Here is a 25,556-nt window from a genome sequence, read left to right on the forward strand (position 1 = left end):
GCGTTCTTCAGTTAAGCCTGACTTGCAGGGTCTCTGCACCTCAAGATGCGCTCTCAGCGAAATTCCCTTCGCGTCCGCGTAAGATCAATTCGTGGCCGCGTAATTTGGACGCAGGCTGCGTTATTCATTTGAGCCTAACCTGTAGAGTATCTGAACCTCGAACCATGCTCTCTGCAAAAATCTCTTCGTGACCGCGCTAAAGATTTCGAGACCGCGCTTTTCCAAAGCGGTCAACGTTTATTTTAGTACTCAAAGCAACTTCTCTGAATTTGCTTTCACGGACCGCGTAATAGTGGCCGCCTCAGCGGTGGTCCTTATGCGGCCGTGCTTTTCTGTCGCTTTCAGCGCTCCAGTGTCAGCCTTGGATTAGTGCAAGTTTGACTCCTTCATGAGTTGATTATGGCTTCTTTGCCTCATTTTGACCAAACCCTGCAAACAAGCACACTAAGTTAGTTTTCGGGAATACCTTTATGCATTTTTGACTCAAAACCTAAGCAAAAGAGAGAAAATAATAGGCTAAAACCCTAGTTATCAACTCCCCCAAACTTAAGCTTTTGCTTGTCCTCAAGCAAACAAGGTAATTCCCACCTCCACAAAAAGAAGAAAGGAAAAATTCAGCTTTTCCAAGGTGACTTCATCAAGCATCAATTGGGACTAACAACTACACTCAACACAAATACATTATCAACAACATCATGCTATGATTTCTTGAGTTCCATAGTTCTAATGTGACACAAAAGCATCAAGAATTGACTCAATTCATCAAGGAAGCTCATTCTCTCACGTAGGTCATTGTGGATTCCAAACTCCTCCTCCTCTACTCTCCATGAGCAAATCTCACTTTATAGAATGTGACACTCAAAACAAGAATTGTAAAGAAATGGGCTCATCACTCTCAAAAGAACACCACAAGTCCGGCTCTAAGTACCATAAGCTTGCCCCTTATGTAGATCACCCCTAATGTAAGCTCACTCAACTTGAAATCATATAGGGCTTTAGTGGGATGTAATGAAGGCTTTTTGGATCAAGGTAGGATATAATGAACTATGACGGTTTCATCTTTTCTTAAGCACTCCATTTTCTCATTTCGGTTCATACTTTCTTGACTCTTTAAGTCATTTTCTTCTTCCTCAGGGGAACTAGAGAGACATATTGTCACTCTTTCTTGTTCATGACAATCATTTTTATCCTTTTCTCATCATTCCATGCCATTCAACATTATTTTCTTTGAATTCCTTCAACCTTTTCTTTCTTTTTGACATATTTCTTTTTGACTCATTATCCTTTTCTTTGCCTTTCCTTTTCATCAACTCTTTTTGTTCTTTGTATCTTTTATCACTTTGAAGTTCCTCGTCTCTCTCCCAAACTTATGTTTTCACTCATTGCCCATCATGAATGCTAAGGAAAGATTGGGTGCCAAGAGATGGTCATTATTAAACGGATGAAGGCTTGTAATGTGGATTGAATGAAAAAGGCTTAGGCTCAAAGGGGTTGACTAGGGATATTACATTGGTAGGCTACGAAAGCTTTCATAGTTCAAATGGGACCAAGGAGAGCCTATAATCACTTCTCAAGTCGAGCTACACTTAGAATTTCGCCTGGACAAATATTCAAGGCAAGTTCTAGACTTGTTGGCATGGGACTTGGACTTGCAATGCAATACCTCACCTCTCAAGCTACTGGATTGTTAAAGAGAATAGAGTCGAGGGCCCACAACAACCTTAGCTAAGATTGAAGATCACATATGGCTCACAGAAACCACTTGATGATAGTTTTAGTCAACTCAAGAGTATAAAGGTCACAACTAGAGCTAATCTCTTCAACCAACTTGTCTCTAACCATGAGGTCGAAGGTAAATATGTTGGTACCAAGTGAAGCCTGCTTGAGACACTTTTATTCATTACTACTATATATCAAAACAGAAAGAAAAACAGACTCAATCCCTTAAGAAGGTTGTCACGCCATCCATCGCTGGGAAGAGTCACCCGGTTCACACAACATCCACATTTGAAAAGAACCGAGGTATTAAGAAAACCAAAGGCTTATTGATCACGCAGAAATGTAAAAAGAGGCTACAAACTCAAAAAGAAGCTATTAAAGGAAGTTAGAAGCTAAGCTATTAAGGAAAATTATAAAAGAAGTTATATAGTAAAATATAGAAAGTAAACTGAATATGTACAATAGGGGAGTGAAAGGAAAATGCACAAACTGAATATGTAAAGTTATATACATACCAAAAGTGAAAAATAACGAAAAAGTAGTATCATAATTATTACATGCCAAAATCAAAGTCATCAAATCAAAATAAGACCACCCTCCCAAATATAAATTAGCATTGTCCTCAGTGCTAAAAGTAAAAATAAGCTCAGGGAAAGGATAAAGATTAAAAAAAACTCCCTATGTGGTCTCAGGTACTCTGGTAGGGTCCTCAGACTGTGTAGGCTCATCAACCCCATCAGGATCCTCTAGCTGAATCTCTAAGTCCTCGGTCTGGGGTACCACAAATTATCTCACCGGCTCTCTGTCAGCCTCCTGCTCTGATGCATGTGCTATTTGTGCTGCCAGTGCAGTCTCCTCCATAAGGAGGTCCAGAGGAATATCGCTGGTGGAAGTAAGCTGCTCCACCTCTTTATTTAACAGCTCTTGATTCTTCTTCACCTTTTTGATCTGTTTTCCCATCTCCTTGATTACCTTCACATGAGTACCCAGAGTCTCCAGAATTTGCTTTTAGTTTTCAAGGATCTTTTTCAATGAATCCCCTACTGACGGAGGCATCTGAAACTGTGCTGGAGCTACCTGTGCTGTGACTGCACTGGATAAGGCACATAACTTTGTTGTAGCTACCTGCATCTAGTTGTTGATGCTGGATAAAGTCTGATTAGCCCTCAGTGCAGTCTGAGGGTAAGTTGAGGAGGAAGGCACAGATAGTGGGGCAGAGACTGATGGCCCTAAGGACGGAGGTGGCATATCAGCAGATGAACCTTCGGCTGTGGAAGGCTCGGACCCAGTAGCCACTACCCTTGGCTCTTCAGACTGACCATCGGAGGGAGTGGCTTTGCCTTTGGACTTGGGATCGCCTGCTCGCTGAAGGCTGTACCAAGAGAAGGGACTTTTCGGTTTCACCTTCATGTCAAAGTGTCTTCCCTCAACCCCTTGGTCCTCTAGGTACATAGTGATGAAATTGGGGTAAGGGTAGGACATTTCTTCCTTCCCGGTTGCCTTAGATATGTTCTGGGCCATGAGGTTCCCCACATTTATTGGGTACCCTGCCATAATGGATGCTATGAGGATCGCCCGGGAAAGTGGAATGTCACTGTCATGCAGGCACGGATCAAGGCGGCTACAGACAAAGGTGCACCACCCTTTTGCTTCAAAGCTCAAAGTCTTTCTATGAATATGGACCCCAGGTGTAAGCCTAGCCGGTGTTGACCCAGGGATGGCTATCACCTCTGCAAGCCATGGACGGGCTGCCTCATCTAATGCCAACTTTTCCAAGTACAGGGATTCATTCACATCATCGAACCCGACATATGTGTTCAGTGTCTTGCCATCAAATCTGATCTTCCGGTTCCGTACCTTAGTCACATAGGTGCCCTTTTTGATATGGGCGACATTGGTGCAGAATTCTTTGACTAAGTACTCATTGGCCTCCGGTAGCTTGCTAGTGAAGAATTTCCACCCCACTCTTTCATCAAATTGCTTCTTCACATTGGGATTGTGGGGTAGAAGATCTCTTTATATGAAATGCCGCTCAAGGGTGAGCGACCTTTGTGGCCACCATTCCCGGAATTTGTGGTAGGTTTTCTCACTCACGAACCTATCTTGCCACACTGCCGGCTTCCTTGATCTAATAAAACCTCCAACCCGGGTATCACCACCTCTCCCGTCATTCAGGACATCCTCTTCATTATTAATATTAATTAGAGCCGTTGTTGAGGCCGTAGTTGCAGCAGGTGGGGCAGGTGGTGTGGAAATCGCACTACCTCCTCCTGATCCATCAGACGACCAAGACAGGGAAGTAGATTCATCGACGAGGCGGTAGGGCTGTGATTGAGCCTCTTGTTGGGGTTGTGCAGCTTCCCCAGGGAGGGGACAAACTCACTAGTCTCAAAAGAGTTGGGAGTGGGTCTTCGGATGGTTTGTTTCTTGCCAATGACCTTTTTAGGTGCTAAGGATGCAGTCTGTTTCCCTCTGCCCTGGCCTCGGGAGGATTCTCCCCTCCCTTGTGATTTCTCAGGACCGCCACGAGATCGCACCATTATTTGCATACATAATTAGTGAAAGCTTATTAGTATTGTGGTTCAATGAATCAGCAAAAGAAAGCAGATGATATGATCACATTGTTTCTCAAAGCAAGGATCCACTGACAGCATAAAAAGGAGTGCGTCTGCAGAATGGTCAGCGCGGTTCGCGTAAAAAGGAGCACGGCCGCAAAAGAGGCTGGACTCAGACTATCAACTCTCTGATCATGGTCTTCCGCGGACCGCGTAAAAATGAACGCGGCCGCGAAATCAATTTGTCAAACTCTCTGAAACTCATTAGCGCGGACCGCATATTTTGGACGTGGCCGCGTCCTAAATTACGCGGTCCGCGAAAGAATCATCGCATCCGCAAACATGCAACCATACTCAGCTCTCGCAAATTAAAGAACGCGGATCGCGTAAAATGGACCGCGGTCCGCGGAATTCAAACAAAAACTGACATTGGTACATTTGAAACCTAGGGTTTTCACTAAGTGCAAAAATTAATGCAATTAACATGCATAGTTAATAACCCTATCCCCCATTAGGCAAGTAAAGCGATTACCCACATGAATTTAAGCATCAATTAAGCATGATTTTGAGATTGTGGCATGTATTAAACCCTAACTAAAAAGAGAAATTAAAAATAGAAGAAATGAAAATCAAAAGATAAAATTAATGTAAAGATTTGAGCATACCAGATGTGGATTTGTAGTAGAAAATTGCTTCTTGACTAATGAGATATGAAATTGAAATTTTAAGAAGTGGAAGATGAACAGTGGCATATTTCGCTAAGAGCGTGGGTTCGAAAAAGTGTAAAAGTCCTAAGGACTTCCTATTTATACCAACTCAGAGGTTACCTGAGCGCGGTCCGCATAATTCCACCGCGTCCGCAATTTTTACCTTTCGAAGAACCTTTTCAGAAACAAGTCCGCTGAGAGCGGAATAACGGGCACGACCGCGTAATATCAACGCGGACCGCGAAATTACGAACGCGGACGCGAATACAACTTTAGAGAGTTGATATTCTGGACTTTTCAAGTTTGCTTCCACTGATAATATACGCCCCCGCGAAAAGCTCTCGCTGACCGCGAAATTTTGAGTGCGGTCCGCGTAATTCCCCACACTTAGGCAAATTTTTCCAGCAACAGTCATGTACTGCATAAAAAATTCCTACATAAATCTCACAACCAGTTAGTTCAAAATAAAACCCGATCTAAGAAGAAAATCAAAGAAGAAAGAAAAACACATGGGTTGCCTCCCAAGAAGCGTCTGATTTAACGTCGCGGCACAATGCATGTTACCAACATTATTGGAAATTGATCAAGGCTACCACATGGCTGTCATCAAAATTGCCGAGGTAATGCTTCACTCGGTGCCCATTAACTCTGAAGATTTCACCATTTTTGTTTTTCAAGTCAAGAGCACCAAACGGAGTCACGTGCACCTCTTCAAAAGGGCCACTCCATTTTGACTTGAGCTTTCCCGGAAATAGTCGTAACCGGGAGTTGAATAGAAGAACCAAGTCACCCTCATTGAATTCTTTGTTCTGGGCATATTTTTCATGTAAGTACTTCATCTTGTCCTTATACAAGGACGAGCTAGAATAAGCATGAAACATGAATTCATCAAGTTCATTGAGTTGCTCTACCCAGAGATTGGCTGCTACATCTCATTCAAGGTTTAACTTCTTGAGCGCCCACATGGCCTTGTGCTCTAACTCAATCGGAAGATGGCATGTTTTCCCAAATACTAACCGGTACGGAGACATACCAATTGGAATCTTGTACGCAGTTCTATAAGCCCACAACGCATCGTCAAGTTTCCTTGACCAATCAGTCCGGTTTGCATTGACAGTTTTTGATAATATGCTCTTTATCTCCATGTTGGAGACCTCAACTTGTCCACTAGTCTGGGGATGATAAGGGGTTGACACCTTATGATTGACACCATACTTGGAAAGTAAAGTGTCGAAGGCCTTGTTGCAGAAATGAGAACCCCTATTACTGATGATCGCCCTAGGAGTGCCAAACCTTGTAAAGATATTTTTCTTTAAGAAAGTCACCACACTCCGTGCCTTATTGTTGGGCAAAGCTACAGCTTCAACCCACTTGTAAACATAATCAACAAGAACCGGAATGTAAGTGTTACCACACAAACTCACAAAAGGCCCCATGAAGTCTATGCCCCATACGTCAAAAATATCGATTTCCATAATAGTAGTGAGATGCATTTCATCCTTATTGGAAATTCCACCAGCTCTTTGGCATTCATCACACCTCTTAACAAGCTCACGTGCATCTTTATACAGGGTAAGCTAATAAAATCCACAACTAAGAACCTTTGAAGCAATTCTCGCCCCACCATGATGACCATTGTAGGGCGAGGAATGGCAAGCATCAAGAATATTCATTTGCTCCTCTTTCGGAACACATCTCCGGATCACACCATCATTGCAAATCTTAAAAAGATAGGGCTCGTCCCAATAATAATCCAAGCTGTCCCATTTGAGTTTCTTCCTTTGGTTTGAAGAGAGCTCACTCGGGATAATGCCGGTCACAAGAAAGTTAGCCACATCGGCGAACCAAGGCATACCATTCAAAGACACAGAGAGGAGTTGTTCATTCGGGAACGAATCATTAATTTCGAGGCCATCGTGGGGCCTCCCCTCCTCTTCTAAGCGGGACAAGTGGTCCGTCACTTGATTATCACTTCCTTTTATATCAGTGATTTCAAGGTCAAACTCTTGAAGCAGAAGTACCCATTTCATTAACCTAGCCTTCGAGTCCTTTTTTGTCATCAAGTAACGGAGTGCCACGTGATCGGTGTGCACAATCACTTTGGCTCCCATGAGATATGGCCAGAACTTTTCCATGGCAAAGACAATGGCTAGTAACTCTTTCTCGGTCACCGTATAATTGACTTGGGCGTCATTCATCGTTTTGCTTGCATAAAGACCGGATGAAATATCTTGTTGACCCTTTGCCCCAAAACCGCTCCTATCGCAACATCACTAGCATCGCACATGAGCTCAAATGGTAAGCTCCAATTGGGTGAGGTAATGATGGGAGTGGTTGTCAATTTATACTTGAGAAGCTCAAAAGATTTCATGCAATCTTCATTGAACACAAACTTTGCATCCTTTTCTAGCAGCTTGCACAAGGGGTTCACCATATTTGAGAAATCCTTGATGAACCTTCGGTAGAACCCCGCGTGCCCAAGAAAGCTCCTAACTCCCTTGACGGAAGTAGGAGGAGGGAGATTTGAAATAACTTCAATTTTTGCTTTGTCCACTTCAATACCGTTCTTTGAGATCTTATGGCCGAGGACAATGCCCTCCTCGACCATAAAGTGTCATTTTTTCCAATTAAGCACTAGGTTGGTCTCTTCACATCGGGCCAACACTTTGTCAAGATTATCCAAGCATTCTTCAAATGAGTCCCCCACAACACTAAAATCATCCATGAATACTTCGAGGAAGTCCTCCACCATATCCGTAAATATTTCCATCATACACCGCTAAAAGGTAGCCGGTGCATTACACAAACCAAACGTCATCCGTGAGAATGCAAATGTGTCATACAGACATGTGAAGGTGGTTTTCTCTTAGTCTTCCGGTGCAATGAGAATCTGGTTGTACCCTGAGTACCCATCCAAAAAATAATAGTAGGCACGCCCGGCAAGTCTATCCAACATTTGATCAAGAAAGGGCAATGAAAAGTGGTCTTTGTGGGTCACTTTGTTCAGCTTTCTGTAGTCTATACGTACCCTCCATTTGGTGACAGTACGAGTGGGGATCAACTTATTTTTATTATTTGTGACCATAGTCATACCCCCTTCTTCGGCACATATTGTACCGGTGAAGTCCATAAACTATCCGAGATAGGGTACACAACCCCTGCATCAAGCCACTTGATAATTTCCTTCTTGACGACCTCTTGCATAGCCTCGTTCAACATCCTTTGATGTTCCACGGAGGGTTTGGCATCATCCTCTAGTATAATTTTGTGTATGCAAAAGGCGGGGCTTATACCCCGAATGTCAGCCAAAGTCCATCCAATTGCCTTTTTCCTTCTTTGAAGCACCGCAAGGGTGGAGTCTATCTGCACATTAGTTAGGCAAGCAGAAAGAATAACAGGTACTATGGAAGAAGGGCCTAAGAATTCATACCTGAGGTGTGAAGGCAAAGGCTTCAACTCCAATGTTGGTGGCTCCTCGATTGAGGGCTTTGTTGGTAGAGTCTTCCGATTTTCCAAGTCCAAGGAAAGTTTACGGGGCCCATATGAGTAGGATCCCATTCCTTGAAATGCATTTGCATATTCAACCAAGCCTTCCTTGTCATCATCTTCATGGTTTAACAACACAGCTTCCAAAGGGTCTTCCACATTGATCATGGCACTCGTGTCATCAACTATCACTTCCGTCACAAGATCCACAAAAGAGCAAACTTCATTGCTATTTGGTTGCCTCATTGATTTGCACACATGGAATACAACTTTTTCATCGCCCACTCGGAAGGTGAGCTCCCATGCTTCCACATCAACCAATGCCTTCCCTGTTGATAGGAAAGGTCTCCCCAATATTATAGGCACCTCATAGTCGACTTCGAAGTCGAGAATCACAAAATCAGTAGGCAAAATAAACTTGTCGACCCGGACTAGAACATCATAAATAATACCAAGCGGCCTTTTCATTGTACGATCCGCCATTTGTAATCTCATGGAAGTAGCTCTTGGTGGCCCAATACCTAGTGTCTTGAACACGGAATATGGCATCAAATTAATACTTGCTCCCAAATCACACAAGACTTTTGTGAAATCGGCGCTACCAATGGTGCAATGAATTGTAAAGGCACCAGGATCTTCAAGCTTTGGAGCCATCGAGTGCACAATGGCACTCACTTGATGAGTCATTTTGATGGTCTCACAATTCATAGACCTCTTCTTAGTTACCAAGTCCTTCATGAACTTGGCATATCCCGGTATTTGTTCGAGAGTTTCCACCAAGGGCACATTAATTGACAAACTTTTCATCATCTCAATAAATTTCTTGAATTGGTTTTCATTATTTTGCTTTGCAAGCCTTTGAGGATACGGTAGAGGAGGCCTTGGAAAAGGGGCCTTGGCTTTAGGCACTACCGTTTCCGGTATGTCTATCACGTGTTCCCTAGACAGGTTCATATCATTTTGAGTCTCCTCCGTGTTGTCATCAATATCAATCCTCACTTCATTATTCACATTCTCATCATTGGCTTGAATTTCATCATTTTCTTGCAACACAACATCATCACTCACAATCTTCTTTAGATTAGAGGTACTTGCATCACCACCTCTACCGCTTCTTGTGGTCACCGCCATAGCATGGCCTGTATTATTCCCACCCTTCGGGTTTACTACCGTATCACTTGGTAGTGCCCCTTTAGGGAGAGTATTCAATGCTTGAGAAATTTGACCCATTTGTACTTCCAAGTTGCGAATAGAGGTAGTATGGGAGGCTATTTGGGCATTAGAGTCAGCATTCCTTTCCATCATTTGTTTAAACATACTCTCTATCTGCCCCATCTTATTGTTTGAGGAACTTTGCCCTTGAGACGAATATGGAGGCGGATTGTTGGGTTGTTGATACATCGGGGGCCTTTGAAAGCCCGACCCCCGGTTGCCTTGATTATTATTTTTCCAACCCCCTTGGTTTCCATTGCCGCCCCAGTTGTTATTGTTGTTCCCCCAATTTTGATTGTTCTTCCTCCAATTGTTCGAGTTGTTGTTGTTTCCATTATTCCAATTCCCTTGGCCTTGGTTGCCCCAATTTTGATTATTCCCTTGCGTTCTCCATTGTTGAGTTGGAGCATTGCTCCGTTGACCTTGGTAGTTATTGGCATATAACACTTCCTCACTTTGATGATCATAAGAATCGTCTTGATTGTAACCACTACCACTTTCCTCATATTGATCTTGATTGTTTTGCACTTGTTGACCACGTTGTCTCCTCTTGTTGACCATGATATTTACCGTTTCCATGGCATTTACTTGCTTTGTCCCTTAAACTTGCTGAAGTTGGGCCTTCGCTAACTGATTCATAGTAGTTGTCAACTCGGCTATGGCTTGTCCGTGATCATAAAGTTCCTTGTGAAGATAGATGACATTAGGGTCACCCTAAGGAACATTTGCCCGACTCTGCCAAGCTGAGGATGTGTAAGCCATCTCATCAAGTATGTCACAAGCATCGACATAAGGCATTTTCATAAAATTTCCCCCAGCTAGCTGATTTACCACACACTGGTTGGTCGTGTTGATGCCCCTCTAGAATGTCTGCTGAATCATTGCTTCAGTCATATCATTGTTTGGGCATTCCTTGACCATTGTCCGGTATCGATCCCAGATTTCATGTAGGGGTTCATTAGGTTCTTGTTTAAAGGCTAAGATCTCATCCCTCAATGCTGCCATATGATCCGGTGAGAAAAACTTGGCTATAAACTTTTCTGCCAACTCATCCCACGTGTGTATGGAGTGGTTGGGTAGCCTCTCGAGCCAGTCCAAAGCTTTCCCTCTAAGTGAAAATGGGAAAAGTCTTAATCTCAGAGCGTCCTCCGACACGTTCGTCTGCTTGATCCCCCAGCATGTGTCTACAAAACCCTTTAGATGCTTGTATGCATACTGATGAGGAGCTCCAGTGAAGAAGTCCATTTGCTCCAATAAGGTCAGCATGACATTTGTAATTTGAAAATTGTCCGCCCGAATCTAGGGCGGGACAATTGCACTTGCGTAACCTTCAATCGGTAGCACCCGGTGTGCTGCCCGTGGAGGAGGTGGGGAGGGAGGGGGGAGGGGTTTGGAATGTTGTCATTAGCCTGGCGGCCTCTTCTTTGGACTTGAGGTTCTAGATTAACTTCATCCTCACCATTTTCATCTACCTCCTCCCCCGGAAGAACATGTCCGAGAGCATCATTATGAGCCATTTGGTACCTAAAGTGATTGATACACAAAAGTTAGAAAAAAAGAAGGAAAGAAAAACAAGACACACAAATAGTTAGATAGATAGCCAACACCATCTAACTCCCCGGCAACGGCGCTAAAAAGTGTTCGGATCTAAACCTACACCACTATATAGTAGCAAGGAGTGGTCGATACAGTTTTACCCGATGAGGTCGGGATCGATTTCCACAGGGAGTTAGTTTGGTTTGGAGTCGGGTATCTAACTAATCTAGATGTGCGTGTTATTTCTAATTGCACTTCCAAACATTGTTGTGATTGATTCTATTCTAATTTTATATTATTGTATGCCAAGTGTAAGCTAAGTATAATAGTTTTGGTGAAAGTTTTCAAGTGTTAAAAGGCACTAGGGTAGTGACTTCCGCCTAGGAGAGTATCTAATGAGTATCAAGAATCTAGGACAAGCTTGTTACGATTGGGGTCATGATATAATCATCACACATAAGTGCTCACTCTATACCTCTCGGTAGTTTGAGTGACTTTGCCCGATTTGGCTTTCTCAAGCCCAAATGGGTGTTCATACAATCCAAATAAAATTGGCTCAAGTCGGGTATTACTATCTCTAGGTTTAACCCTTTAATCGGGGCTATCAATCTCTTGAGTTCCCCCCAATTCCTTGTTAGCCTAATTTTCCTAGACTTAGTCTCTCTTTCTCAAGAAGAGCCTAAGTCATAAAGGCATGAATCAGTGTTTGCAACCACTAATTTTATAATTTTAGCATGAATTAGGCTAAATGTCACTAACCCATAAATAATTAAGCCATAAAATTCAAGACCCATTAAATACCCACATTAGGATTGGGTCATAACCCTAGCTATGAGGTCTAGCTACTCATGATAACAACAGAAATCAAAGATAAAGATAAAATATAAGCCATAATATTAAAGTACTAGATGAAAATCTAAAGTTCGAAGGTAAATATATTATAAAATTGCCCCAAAGGGGAAAAACCAGCCGTTCATGTGCTCAGCTCTACAAAACTTGACCTAAAAATATCATAAAGATCTATTTATACACAGCTAAAATTTTCAGATAAAAATGCCCCTGCGGAGGATTCGCGGACGCGTAATTCTGACCGCGTCCGTGCTTGAGCTTTCGCAGACGCATAATAAGAAGCGCGGTCCGTGTTTCTTCAATACTGGGCTTGGATTGGACTTAGTTTTGCGGACCGCATAATTTTAACCGCGTCCGCGTGAGCTTCCATCGCGGCTGCGTAATTTGGACGCGAACCGCGTTCTTCAGTTAATCCTGACTTACAGGGTCTCTGCACCTCAAGATGCGCTCTCAGCGGAATTTCCTTCGCGTCTGTGTAAGATCAATTCGCGGCCGCGTAATTTGGACGCGGGCCGCGTTCTTCATTTGAGCCTAACCTATAGAGTCTCTGAACCTCGAACCACGCTCTCAGCGAAAATCTCCCCGCGGCCGCGCTAAAGATTTCGCGGCCGCGCTTTTCCAACGCAGTCAGCGTTTATTTTAGTAATCAAAGCAACTTCTCTGAATCTGCTTTCGCGGACCGCGTAATAGTGGCCGCCTTAGCGGTGGTCCTTACGCGGCCGTGCTTTTCAGCCGCTCTCAGCGCTCCAGTCTCAGCCTTGGATTAGTGCAAGTTTGACTCCTTCATGAGTTGATTATGGCTTCTTTGTCTCATTTTGACCAAACCCTGCAAGCAAGCATATTAAGTTAGTTTTCGGGAATACCTTTACGCATTTTTGACTCAAAACCTAAGCAAAAGAGAGCAAATAATAGGCTAAAACCCCTAGTTATCAACTCCCCCAAACTTAAACTTTTGCTTGTCCTCAAGCAAACAAGGTAATTTCCACCTCCACAAAAAGAAGAAAGAAAAATTTCAGCTTTTCTAAGGTGACTTCATCAAGCATCAATTGGGACTAACAACTACCCTCAACAAGAAAGGAGGCGTTCAAAGTTTCGTGTACACTGCCGAGGGACGTGCGGCACGATCCATAGATGCATCTATCATGCCGAGGCATTCGGCCCGCTCCACAAGAAAGGATGATATTTTCTTATGTACCTCCAGAAGAAGAATATATTTATTATAAGATAAATTCGGGAGGAAGAACAATTTCTCTTAACAATTAATTAATTAAAACAGAAAATCAAGTATATGAGATTTTCATCCTTTAATATCTTTATCTAACAATTCACAATATATATATATATATATATATATATATATATATATATATATATATATATATATATATATATCAAATAATATTAGTTAAACAAAGATAAAATTTACACAAGTAATTCATGCTTTGAGTCCTAAACTACCCGGACTTTAGTATTAATAGTAGCTACGCACGGACTCTCGTCATCTCGTGCGTACGTAGCCCCCGCAATTAGCAACAATTATTCAATTTAATCCTTATGGGGTAATTTTCCCCTCACAAGATTAGACAAGAGACTTACCTCGTCTCAAAGTCCACTTTCCGATCCACGTCGCGTTAAATTCCTAATTCGGTGCCGAAAAATACGAAGCTATCCAAATATTATACAAAATAATTAATACATGTTCAAAAATTCTAATTTAGGCAATTGAATAAATTACCCTAACCAAAACAGTAAAATTCCTAAAATTCACCTCGGGCCCACGTGCCCGGATTCTAGAAATTTTCGGATGAAAATATTACCCATAATCTCAAGAACTCAAATATATACTTTCTACTCAATTCTATAACTATTTTCATGGTTAAAATCTCATTTTCATAAAAATCTAAGTTTTTCATCTAAGCGTTTGATTTCTAAGATTTACTAGTTATAATCTACCCATAATCTATGCATTTAACTCAAAGTGTGTAGAATTAACTTACCTTCAAATTGCTAGTTGAAATCTCTTCTAAAAAAGCTCCAAAATTGCCCAAGAATGGAAGAGAATGGGCTCAAAATGACTGAGCCCCGATTTTTAACACATTCTGCCCAACAGTCATTTTCGTACCTGCGGCTCCTAAGCCGCTTCTGCGGCTCCGCATCTGTAGAAGATGCGTCGCAGATGTGATTTCCCCTATGCCGGCTCCGTCTGCTTCTGCGGTCAGCGGCTCGCATATGCGAGTCCGCTTCTGCGACTTTCACGTTGCACATGCGCCTTTTCCGCATCTGCGCCTACGCAGGTGCGACCCTTCTTCCGCTTTTGCGGTTCTGACAGAACTGGGGAGCTTCAGCTTGGCTCTAAATTTTTAACTTAGTGCGAGCCTCGTCCGATTAACGCTCGGGGTCTCCGAAGCCCCGCCCGAACATACCAACAAGTTTAAAATTATAAAACGGACTCGCTCGAACTCTCTGAACGTGTAAAACAACATCAAATCTAAGAATCATACCCCAAACCAAATTGATTCAAACTTAAGAATTTCAAGTTCTTCAATTTACTACCAACATGCCGAAACATACTTAAACTACTCAGAATGACACCAAATTTTTGCATGCAAGTCTTAAATCACTATATGGAGGTATTCCCAGCTCGAAATTCTAAACGGACCTCGATTATTCCAAAACCTATTCCAAACCAATTTTTAAAGAACTTTAAACCTTCAAATAGTTGATTTTTCACTATTAAGCGCCAAAATGCTCCCGCGTTATCCAAAACCCAATTCGAACATACGCCCAAGTCTGAAATCATCATACGAACCTATTGGAACCGTCAAATCCCGATTTCGAGGCCGTTTTCTCAAAATGTTGACCGAAATCAAAGTTGCCCTTTTAAAGCCAAACTAAGGAACCAATTGTTCCAATTTCAACCCATTCATTTTCAAAATCTGAACCAACCATCACCTCAAGTCATAAATTAATAAAAGCACATACGTGAAGTCTTATTTAGGGAAACAGGGTTCTAAGAGTCAAAACGACCAGTTGGGTCGTTACAAGGATTATATTTGCCCCTCATCTGTTAGATCGCCAGGTCTACATGGCGCCTATGTGGATTTCTTTTTCTTTTAATTTAAATATGGTCACCTATTTAAGATAATTTAACTCGTCCACCTAATTTAAATAAGACTTCATTAACTCTATTATTGTGCAACTTCTCGTAATTTACTTTGGTTACTGCAATAGTTATGAGTTGTATTAGATTAGTGATTTTTGAGTTCAAAGTTATTGTTTTCCAATATGTTGTCGCTGCTATATCGCTATTGTATTTCGCATAATCTTCGTAAATGTCGTATCAGAAAATTGCTTTTCATGGATCAATCATGGTCAATTGACCAAATTTAGACTTTACAGAGTTATATCTCTACAAACACTCCAAAACATCATTGAGTGGTTAATGTCTCACAACTCCTAAGTATTAAAGGGAAACAAATTAACATAGACAAAGATGAAATAATTAAATAAATCAATTAGAGATAACACTATAGTTTCATTCACTCACTCTCCAAAATTTTCTCGCTCTTCGAAAAATATGAAGCTGACCCGGAGAAGAGAGATGGACGGGGGGAGGGGGGAGGGGTTAGGAATTAGGATTTTCATTTATTTTAGTTAGCGTGTCTTACTTAAATTGGGTGGGCGGGTTAAATTAGTTTAAATAGGTGACCATATTTAAATTGGAAGAAAAAGAAATCCACATAGCCGTCATGTAGGAAAAAAAAGGTGGGACATGGCGATCTAACGGATGAGGGGCAAATATGATGCTAAAATATAATGGTAAGGATAAATATATCTAAAAAGTATAACGAATGACAAATATAATCCTTTTTAAAGAGTACATGTGCAAATATGACCCTTTTTCGTATCTAATAATAGCTAGAATATTTATTTTTTTATTAAATTTACCATACCTTAATGTAAGTGAACCCACTACAACTAAATTGAATTCAAGCTAGCAGGTATCATCACTACATATATGTATTTCTTTTCACTTGTTCATTCAGTTTTTTAGGCGACGTAAATTCCGTAAAATTATTGTGTCATCTTTTTAGATTAAATATTTGTTTAGCCTTTAATGACTAATGTTTATCTTATAGAGCAATTAGTTGTGAAATCATCAGTCTGATACTAATGTTGCCACGTTCGATTATTTGTAATCAAATTTTTATACATAATTGATATTTCTCTTTCTTTATCAAGTGTGTTTCCACTGTTCTATTTATTTTTTCCGTATTTTTCTAATTTCATGAAAAGAAAAATTCATTCTTATAAAGACATCTTGATTTACAATCAGGAATACAAGTATAAAAAGAGAAAATGCAGTTCCCTTTATGATCTTTTATAAGTGGATACTACTTTGCTATGGGGATCAAAAGGTGGAAAAATTTAATAACATAATTGCATAAAGTCAAGCTTAATATTCAGTAGAATCACCTTCCAAAATAGAGAAACTATTACATTTCATTTGTTGATAGTGTTCATACTTATTATGTTTGACATCTGCAAGCGCCACAGTGATGGACATGCTTGATTACTTTCTTTTTCTCTTGAAATTTCAATACCTTATTGGTGGATTGCTCATTTGCAAGTAAAAGAGAAAGGAAGAGAAAATGTTCTCCTCTTCCTCCTCACTCCAACTATGTGTATAAATTGTTGGAAAAATTGTTATGGAGATTGGAGAATAGGAGTTAACTTGAGGCGTGTCAGGGATATTGTCTTTAAGGATATTTCGCTCACATAATAATGAATAAAATTAAACGTATTCCCTAGGATTCAACAAGCTCTTCCAGTTATAAAACTGGGAACAGAACTAGTAGAAAATTCAAGAAAAAAAACTCAGCATATAGAAGGAAGAAGATGATTCAGAAAGTTATGTTAGAAAGTGTGTCTTTAGCTCTCAAAAGACCATGTTTATATAGGTCTAGATAACGGCCAGTAACAACCAGTTTGACTCTATTAAATATAAAATAATTTACTAAATAATAAGTATATGTAAATAATATTTCAAAGAGAAAAGATTTACCAAACCAAGATAGACATTACCTTTTGAGATATCACTAAGCAATCCCCCACATATCTCAAAAAGGATATAAAAAATAAATAGTAAACAAAGAAAGAAAGAGGGTATAATTTGGTGGGTTTTGGGCAAAATGAAATTCATCTGGCGTCTCATAAACTATGAACCAGATATAGATAACTTCTAATTGGTGAAGTTGATAACTTTTATGAACAAAAAAATTCTTGTTGTAAGCTAGGGACCTTATTCATCATATTATACCCCCACAATTTCTATTGTTATCGCGGTTTTGCGCTTTTCCTTCTTAGGATCGGGCTATATAATTCTGAACACCATAGACCCCCACATTATCAAAAAATTCAGGTTAAGGAAAAAAACCTTTTCACAGCTCATAAAAAGTTCTACTTTATAAATAACAAGCTAATAATATAACTTCACCCCGAAGATTTTTCTTCTATTTAGCTATATTATTATATTCAAAAGAACATGAAGGTCTTATCTCATGTATTATTTTTGACTACATCACAATTCACATCATCGTAGTAGTTTATTCACATTAATTATTTTTCATACAAAAGGAATCAAGACCTCATAGCACCTTAGACGTCACTTATAAATCATTTTTAATGCCTTTATTTAAAGGACCAAATTGATATTCTCATGACTCAAATAAAACTAATTATGCCATATTTGAATAAATGTAAGGCAAAAATATTAAGATCATACAAGATTATGAACATCTACCATCATCAACAAATATTTTAAGAAAGTAACATTTTAATTAAAAGAGGGGTAAATATTCTTAAAGAAGCAGAATATACCAGTTGATATGACACATATACCATGAGAAACATAAGCAAGACATATGATTTTTCCTCTTTATATTTGTCTATTATAAGATAACTTAATATCATTTCCAGTAGATCAACTTAACATAAAATCTTTTACCATATTAAAGACTAATGGAAACAAAAGTTCAAATATGAACTTTTCCATCATTTCAAAATATAAAATTCACAGAAACTTAAGAAAATCACTTTCTTCGATTTTATATGTATCAACTGTGCAGATAAAATGCAAATAAATTGCACCATATACTATACAACCAAGATTTTAGTTAATTTAAAATTATATATAATTTTCAAGTAGGTGTATGGTTAACAATATAAAACTAAATCTCAGGTAGTTAAAAGAAAACAAAAAGAATGAATAGCATTTCATCAACAACTATAGATGATTGGGAGAAAACATACCAAGTTACCAACATCGCACATCTATGATTTATTCCATATCATTGATAAGATGAATATGCTAAGCCAAACAGTTGTAATCTTTACCTTCTCTGAAAAAACAATGGATGAAACACATATATATCGCCGAGTGGAATTAGAACAATGGCTAGAATAGTTTGTTCGGCAAAAATATTGTAATTGGTATTCTCCATAATAACAGTGCGGAAATATCCTTAAGATTGTTGGAAAAATTATTATGGAGAATAGGAGTTAACTTGAGGCGTATCAATGACACTGTCCTTAAGGATATTTCGCTCACATAATAATGAATAAAATTAAGCATATCCCCCAGGATTCAACAAACTCTTCCAGTTATAAAATTGGGAACAGAACTAGCAAAAAATTCAAGAAAGAACCCAGCATATAGAAGGAAGAAGATGATTCAGAAAGTTATGTTAGAAAGTGTGTCTTTAGCTCTCCAAATACTATGTTTATATAGGTGTTGCTCCAACGGCTAGTAACGACTAGTTTGACTCTATTAAATGTAAAATAATTTACTAAATAATAAATTGATGTAAATAATATTTCAAAGAGAAAAAATTTTCCAAACCAAAATGGACATTATTAAGATAAAAAGATATCACTAATTTTAAAATTGAGTGGCATAAAAATCTAAGAGGAACATATTTTAATATCTAAAGGTACTAATGGAACATCTATTAGACGAGACTCCTCCAACATACTTAAACATATGTTTGGTCAAACTTTTAAAAAATATTTCTAAGTATATTTTTTTCAAAAATATTTTTAAATACTTTTGAAAAAAAGCTATTTTTTTTTTCTGCTTCTCAAAAATTATTTCTGTTTTTACTCAAAAATATTTTTTTCCCTTTTAAAAGTTTGGCCAAACACCTTAATTTTGAAAAGAAAATACTTTTGGCCAAATAGGCGATGAGAGAGAATGTTAATTCAGTAGGTGCCGATTGTAAATCTCAAATCTCTCGTAATAATTCTGTGATAAGAAGTCCAATAAGGCTTCCATTTCATTGTCCAACAAGCTTAGTCACACGAAATGGCAACGTCGTGTGATGTAACAAGTAAGTATAAGAATTGATGTGATTTTTGGTAAAATAAAAGGAATCGGTAATCTTGTGGCAATAATGGATGGCTATTTCTTAAAAAGGGAAAGATAATAGCTACGTGAAGAGGTTGTATATGTAACCAGACATGCAAGTTGATTCCAAATTCTATCAAGTACACGTAAATGAGAATATTCAGTTTTAAGGTTATTGTTATTCAATGTTCCACTCATTTCTTTATTTTTTTGCTCATATATATGTAAAGAAAAAAATTAGTGACGCCATTGATAAGTGATATTAAAAGTAATCTAACAATTCTAATAAATGCTCGGAAAAATTGTACGTAAAGAGTAAAGATAGTTAAAGAATATGGTAATAAGAGAATAAAAAAGGTTATGCTTGTAAATCAACATGAAAGTGCGCCTGCTATTTTACTAAAAACATTGCACAGAAAACTTAACAATATCATGGGTGTTTTTCGGGAATGATTTGCTAATATCATTATATACTTTTTATCCAAAGTCCACTTATCAACCAAATGCCAGAAAACATTTTTCGCGAAAAATGACTTCCAGCTACCGAACACACCCTGTGTTAAAGATTGACAGATCAAATTGGATGCATTCGTGCAATAATACTAAACATTTAATTCAATATTTCCATGAAATTACTACTTCTTGCACGTGGAACAGCTGTAAATCAATATTGGAGTATGCAATAAATAAGACTGAACAAATAAATCAATGTTGGAGTATAATAAATAGGACTGAACAAATTTTGAAGTTCCGAACAGAGACTCGTATATTATGAGAACAGAAGCAAATACTAATACAAACTAACAGCAGAATTCTCCTCAAAGCTGGGCTGGAAGTACAAAACGTATGCATCTTGGAGGGGATATTGCGTCGTGCTTCGCTTTGCATCCCAGAACACAATGAAATGATTTGAGAGATTGGAAATACATGTACACCAGCTGCTAAAACTTTCCAAAGTCGGAGACAGAAATCTGGGCTGCTGTTGTTTCAATAACTGCTCTGCTTGTTTGCCAAAACATTATGGGGTATTTCCCCCTTCACACCAGATAAAAAGGCCTTCCTATTTATTCTAATCTGCCAAGCGGGGATTCAGAGCTATAATCATCCACCAACCAGAGACCATAATCACGGAAACGTTTTATCTTCTTTTCAAAACCAACAATATAGTTATTATGAATAATTACATGCATTCCCTTGGTTTCCTTCACCCAAGTCTTGTTTCTAAAGTATAAACCACCTGTTGGGAATCCTGACTGAGGTAGTAGATACATGTCGACCTGCAGCATGTCATGTATTACACAAACAAGTTAACTGCTTACCCTGATCAAAGGTAACTAAAATAGTACCCCAAAAGAAAAATGAAATTAAAAAAACAAATGTTGGATGCAAAAGAAAGCAAAACGAAAGAACAAAAGTAAACAGTCAAACAAAAACTGGAAGAGCCGTTGCATATATTGTGCAGGAAACTTTTAGATTTAAAAAGCAAACTCAACCTATATAGTAGTACTTCTTGTGTAATTTAAGTTCTTAGAAAGGACATGACATATGGCTATAATTTCAAAAGTTGGTTAAATTACCACTTGAGAAGCTCCATGCGATTGTCTTTTACTCAATGTAAAATAAATACAAATCTTCAAATTAACCAGGGTTAGAGCAAAAACTAGTAAACTACAATAAGGAACATCTATATAACTGGGACTTTCTAATAAGGAGAAAATATCTCAACATTTTCTCATAGCTATTGCGCACAAAATTAAGTAGGATTAAAACAATAGCTATTAAGCTACAAATAAGGGACATCTACATAATTACAAGGACAAATTATTAAAGAGGGGAGAAAGCACAAGTAACAAACAAATTTGGTTGCATATATGTACATTGATTGACTTCTACACTACTATATCTATTCTCTATACTGTTGTGATTTGCATGCTTGCTTGGAGCCAAGGGTCTATCGGAAACGGTAAGGTTGCGTACATACTACCCTCCCCAGACCCCTATTTGTGGATTCACTGGGTTTGTTTTTGTTGTTGTATATGTACATTGATTACATATTTGTGTGCAGACCTACTTATCTGTGGAACTGCAGTCAGTGCATGAAGGAAAAAAAGGAATTAAAAAACAATTAATTTGCCTCTGAATATAGATCCAGGCTACTGCATTAATCAGATTATTTCTTACATCTAATTTTTACATCTCTTCTTCAACCTCAATTGCATACAGTTAGCCTATAATTATTCAGCCGACAGGGCCAAAATACAAAGAGAAAATGGGGGGAAAAAAGGGACAGCAGAAGAAGGACAGAAAGGGGTTAATAAAGGAAGTTGGCTATATCTTCCTACATCATTTGGCTTCAAAGAAAACAGTGCTACTTGAGAACCTAGCTTAATTTTATGTTTAGATCAAGCTTAATTTTGGATCAGAAATAAGCCTAACATTTTTAATACTTCCTGCTGAAACTATTCAATGAGGCGTGGAACCTGATAAGTCATGAAATGCAAAAGCAACAAGGGACTCCAATAGAAAATGAGACTTCTTGAGCTGGCTTTGAAGCATGGCAGTAGAATACAAATAAAAGAAAGCAATGCACCTGTCCAGCAGTTTTGTTCAATGCCCAATTAAAAGCAGGCTGGTCATTAGCTTTCTTTGCCCTGGACCATGGTTGAATCTGCATTTCCTCAATCCACTTTTTCAGAACTAGTTTTGCTCCATTGGTGGGTCGCAGATAGATCATGCAGCTACATATGTAAGGCCGACCCTTCTTCCCTGGAGGTGGCAAACCGTGGGAGTGATTCAGAGGTTTTACCTGGCATTCCAAAAGAAAGGAAGAAAGCAGATCTTTCATCACTAACAGTCCAATCGACAATGTCAAGACAATAAAGTTTATACAAAGTATAAATTGATGCAACCAATTAACAACTGTCATAACTACCGAGAATGACCTATGTTCTCAGTTTTAAAAAAAAAAACAGAGAAGTTAAATTTAAAGGAAAGGGAAACAAGGACGTAGTTTGCAGTGGAGCAAGATGATGAGAGTTGAAAAATATCGCAATAAATTAAGCCAGATTCTCTAATTCAATCATGCAACATAACATTGCCTACCAAACTATACAAGGAAAAGTTAAAGCATTTGCATCCTCTTCAGCACTTACCGCAGCCATGTCATCCATGAAGTATATATCATGCTTTCCTTCTAAATATTGAAATGGATCTGCTAACCAAACCATATCAACATCATTGTACATGACATTATAACCAAGCTCCAAAATTTGCAGAAGATGCCGAGGCCTTCTGGACGTAAAATTGAAGAATCCCTTAAAAATAGAACTATCAATGTCATTTCAGTAGAAAACAAATAACTAACTCAAAGCAAGTAGAACATTCCAGAAAACACTTGTTTCCTCTCTATTTTTTTAAAAGTTTCCTCTCTAGTTCTAAGAACAAGTTTGTGATTCAGGACAGTCAAAGACAGATAGTGAAGGATCAGTAGAAACACAATGTTCATTATTGTTATTATTCTCAAGCTTTAATCATCAGCTCTCCAATTTTACTGCATTAATCAGCTGAATGATGAAGAAACGCTAATGCAAGGATCTTGTCACTCTCAAACACATTCTACCTACAAAACTGTAAATATCCAAATATGGAAGGGGGGAAATGCCAATTATGCAGTATCTCTACATGATGGTCATGATTAAATCCAATATTCGTTAATGGAAAATATTAATGGATGAAGTCCCGAGTATATATTTGCACATTTGCTGGCAGACAAGCATATTATAAACAGAAAGTCAGAAACTAAAAATTGTTCAAACCAATCGACAAAAACAGCGAGAAATACAACAAACCAAGCTGTAAATCAATCAATCAACAGCGTCTCATCCCAAATTAGTCAGTGTTTTGCAAAATGAATCTATATATTCTGCTTTATTTGAGCCCATCTCATTCCAATGTTAGTAAGCAATTTATCTTTTATGGCAAATTAGGGATTCTGTAAAACTAAAGGTTCTCTAAACACAACAAACAATCAACTATCCAATCCTCAATCCTAGACTAGTTGAAGTCAGTGATATTAATCTTCCATATGTTTGTGCTCTACTCGCCATTTCATTCCAAATACTGGTAAATTTCTAAGTCAAATTAGGGGGAGAAACTAAATACAGTATAATAAACACAGATGCAAAAGCTCAAGAAAGGTACCTGAGACCCAAACTTATGAGCAGTCTGAGACATCAAAACAGGAGGAATAAGCACAGCATGACCAGGCCACCTCTCATTAACCTTAAACAAAGTAGCATAGTCCTCAGCAATCACAAGCACTTTCTCATGTTGCTTTTGCCTCACAATGCTAACCAACCAGTTATTCAAGAAAGGCAAGTAAGGTTCACTAACAATACAGACTATAAGGGTATTGTTCTTGGCCACAAAGGCAGCAGCTTTAGGCAAGGAATAGTCACGCCACTTGGATTCAAAAAGATTGGATTTTGAGGTGTAAGAGAGGAACCCATTTTGAGGGAACTGAATATATGGATAAAGAACTCCGAGAATTACCAAAAGGGAAAGAAGGAGCAAAAGGGTGGTGCGGTATTGAAGAGATGAGGTGGGTTTTTGGGAAGTTTGAGAGGATCGTGGGGATACTGGATTTGGGTCTGTTAGAAGATTGTGAAGAGGTCTTTGGTGTAATGACGCTGATGACATTGTTGCTAGATTTGGATTGAATTGCAATAGAAAAAATGGAAGTTAATTACACTAATTCCAAAGAAAGAAATTGGGAAAATTCTATAGATCAGACGTAGATCTCAGATGGGGGCTGGGACTGAAAACACTGGCACTTTCAGATTTTGATAATGAATCTGATGAGGCGCTCACTTGAACAGGATCCCCACTTGCTGAGTTAACTTCTTGGCGCTGGTTCAAGTGAAAACAGAGTGCCAAAGGAGAAAATGATAAAAGAAAGAATTTGTTATTTTCCGTCTCTAAGAATTGACCAAGCAAAAATTATCATTCTTTAATAGCATATTTGGTCAACCTTTAGAAATCAGTTTATTTTGAAAAATATTATTTTTCAAAAATATTTTTAAAAAAAATAATTTTGGAGATAAGCATTTTGTGTTTGGTTAACCACTTTAAAAAGTATTTTGAGCAATAATTTATGTTTCGCCAAGTTTTTCAAAAAGTGCTTTTAAGTATCAAATTACGAATAAGATTATGAATAGATTTACTTAATAGTTAATATCATAAGTAAATAAATAATCTTAAAATTTTGTTATTACAGGCATTAATTAAAATTTTTTATTTTATTTAAGTAAAATATGAAAATAAAATTTAAAAGTACTTAATTATTTTAATATAAGTTAAATATATTAAAAATCATTCAACAAATATAAAAGTATTAACCCCTAAAGTCATATTATATATTAGAAAACTATCCTAAAAATAATAAAAAATATGTATACCTTAATATCCTAAAATGGTTTGACGGTTATTTTAGTATATACTATATTTTGTTAAGGGTATTTTTGGTAAGAAGAAAAGTCAAAACTACTTCTGCTTCTGCTTTTGGAAAGAAACTATTTTTTTCTGCTTCTCAAAAACTGCTTCTGCTTCTTCTCAAAAATACTTTTTTTTCCCCCAAAAAAGCTTGGCCAAACACCTCAAGTTAGGAAAAAAAAATATTTTTGGCAAAAAAAGCAATTTTGGCCTCTTGAGAAGCTTGGCCAAACATGCTTAAAGCCTTCATAATTCGGATTTTTTTTTCGAATTTAGGGTTTATTTATTTTTTTTATTTGAGGTAAATTCGAAATTGTTCGAATTATGTAACTAAGCTATACTTTTTCTCCTTTTTTAACTATGACTCATATTATGAAACGAAAGTATATTGCCCTTAAACTTTCGGGCAAGAACTATATGTCATGAGTGCTGAAATCTATTTAGATGCAGTGTGTCTTGGATACGCCATTAAAGATAAAAATAAGGCCTTGATTTTCTTGCGCCATCACATTGATGAAAGATTAACATAAAAAATTTCACAGTCAAAGATCCACTTATCTTGTGGAATGGCTCAAAGGAAAGATATGACAACTTAAA

At 38.3% G+C, this 25,556-nt stretch overlaps 1 protein-coding gene across 1 annotated transcript; it reads right to left on the reverse strand.

The window, feature by feature from the left end:
• Positions 1-20,129: 20,129 nt before the first annotated feature.
• On the reverse strand, positions 20,130-24,402 carry LOC104093460 (UDP-D-xylose:L-fucose alpha-1,3-D-xylosyltransferase MGP4). Its single transcript, XM_009599209.4, has 4 exons — positions 23,670-24,402; positions 22,622-22,783; positions 22,060-22,275; positions 20,130-20,746 (listed from the first exon to the last, which is right to left on the reverse strand). Exons 1-4 carry the CDS (start codon positions 24,165-24,167, stop codon positions 20,534-20,536), a joined length of 1,089 nt encoding a protein of 362 aa, XP_009597504.1. The 5' UTR covers positions 24,168-24,402; the 3' UTR covers positions 20,130-20,533.
• Between the last annotated feature and the right edge of the window lie 1,154 nt (positions 24,403-25,556).

This window comes from Nicotiana tomentosiformis, chromosome 1, assembly GCF_000390325.3.
Source record: "Nicotiana tomentosiformis chromosome 1, ASM39032v3, whole genome shotgun sequence".
NCBI classification, from domain to species: domain Eukaryota; kingdom Viridiplantae; phylum Streptophyta; class Magnoliopsida; order Solanales; family Solanaceae; genus Nicotiana; species Nicotiana tomentosiformis.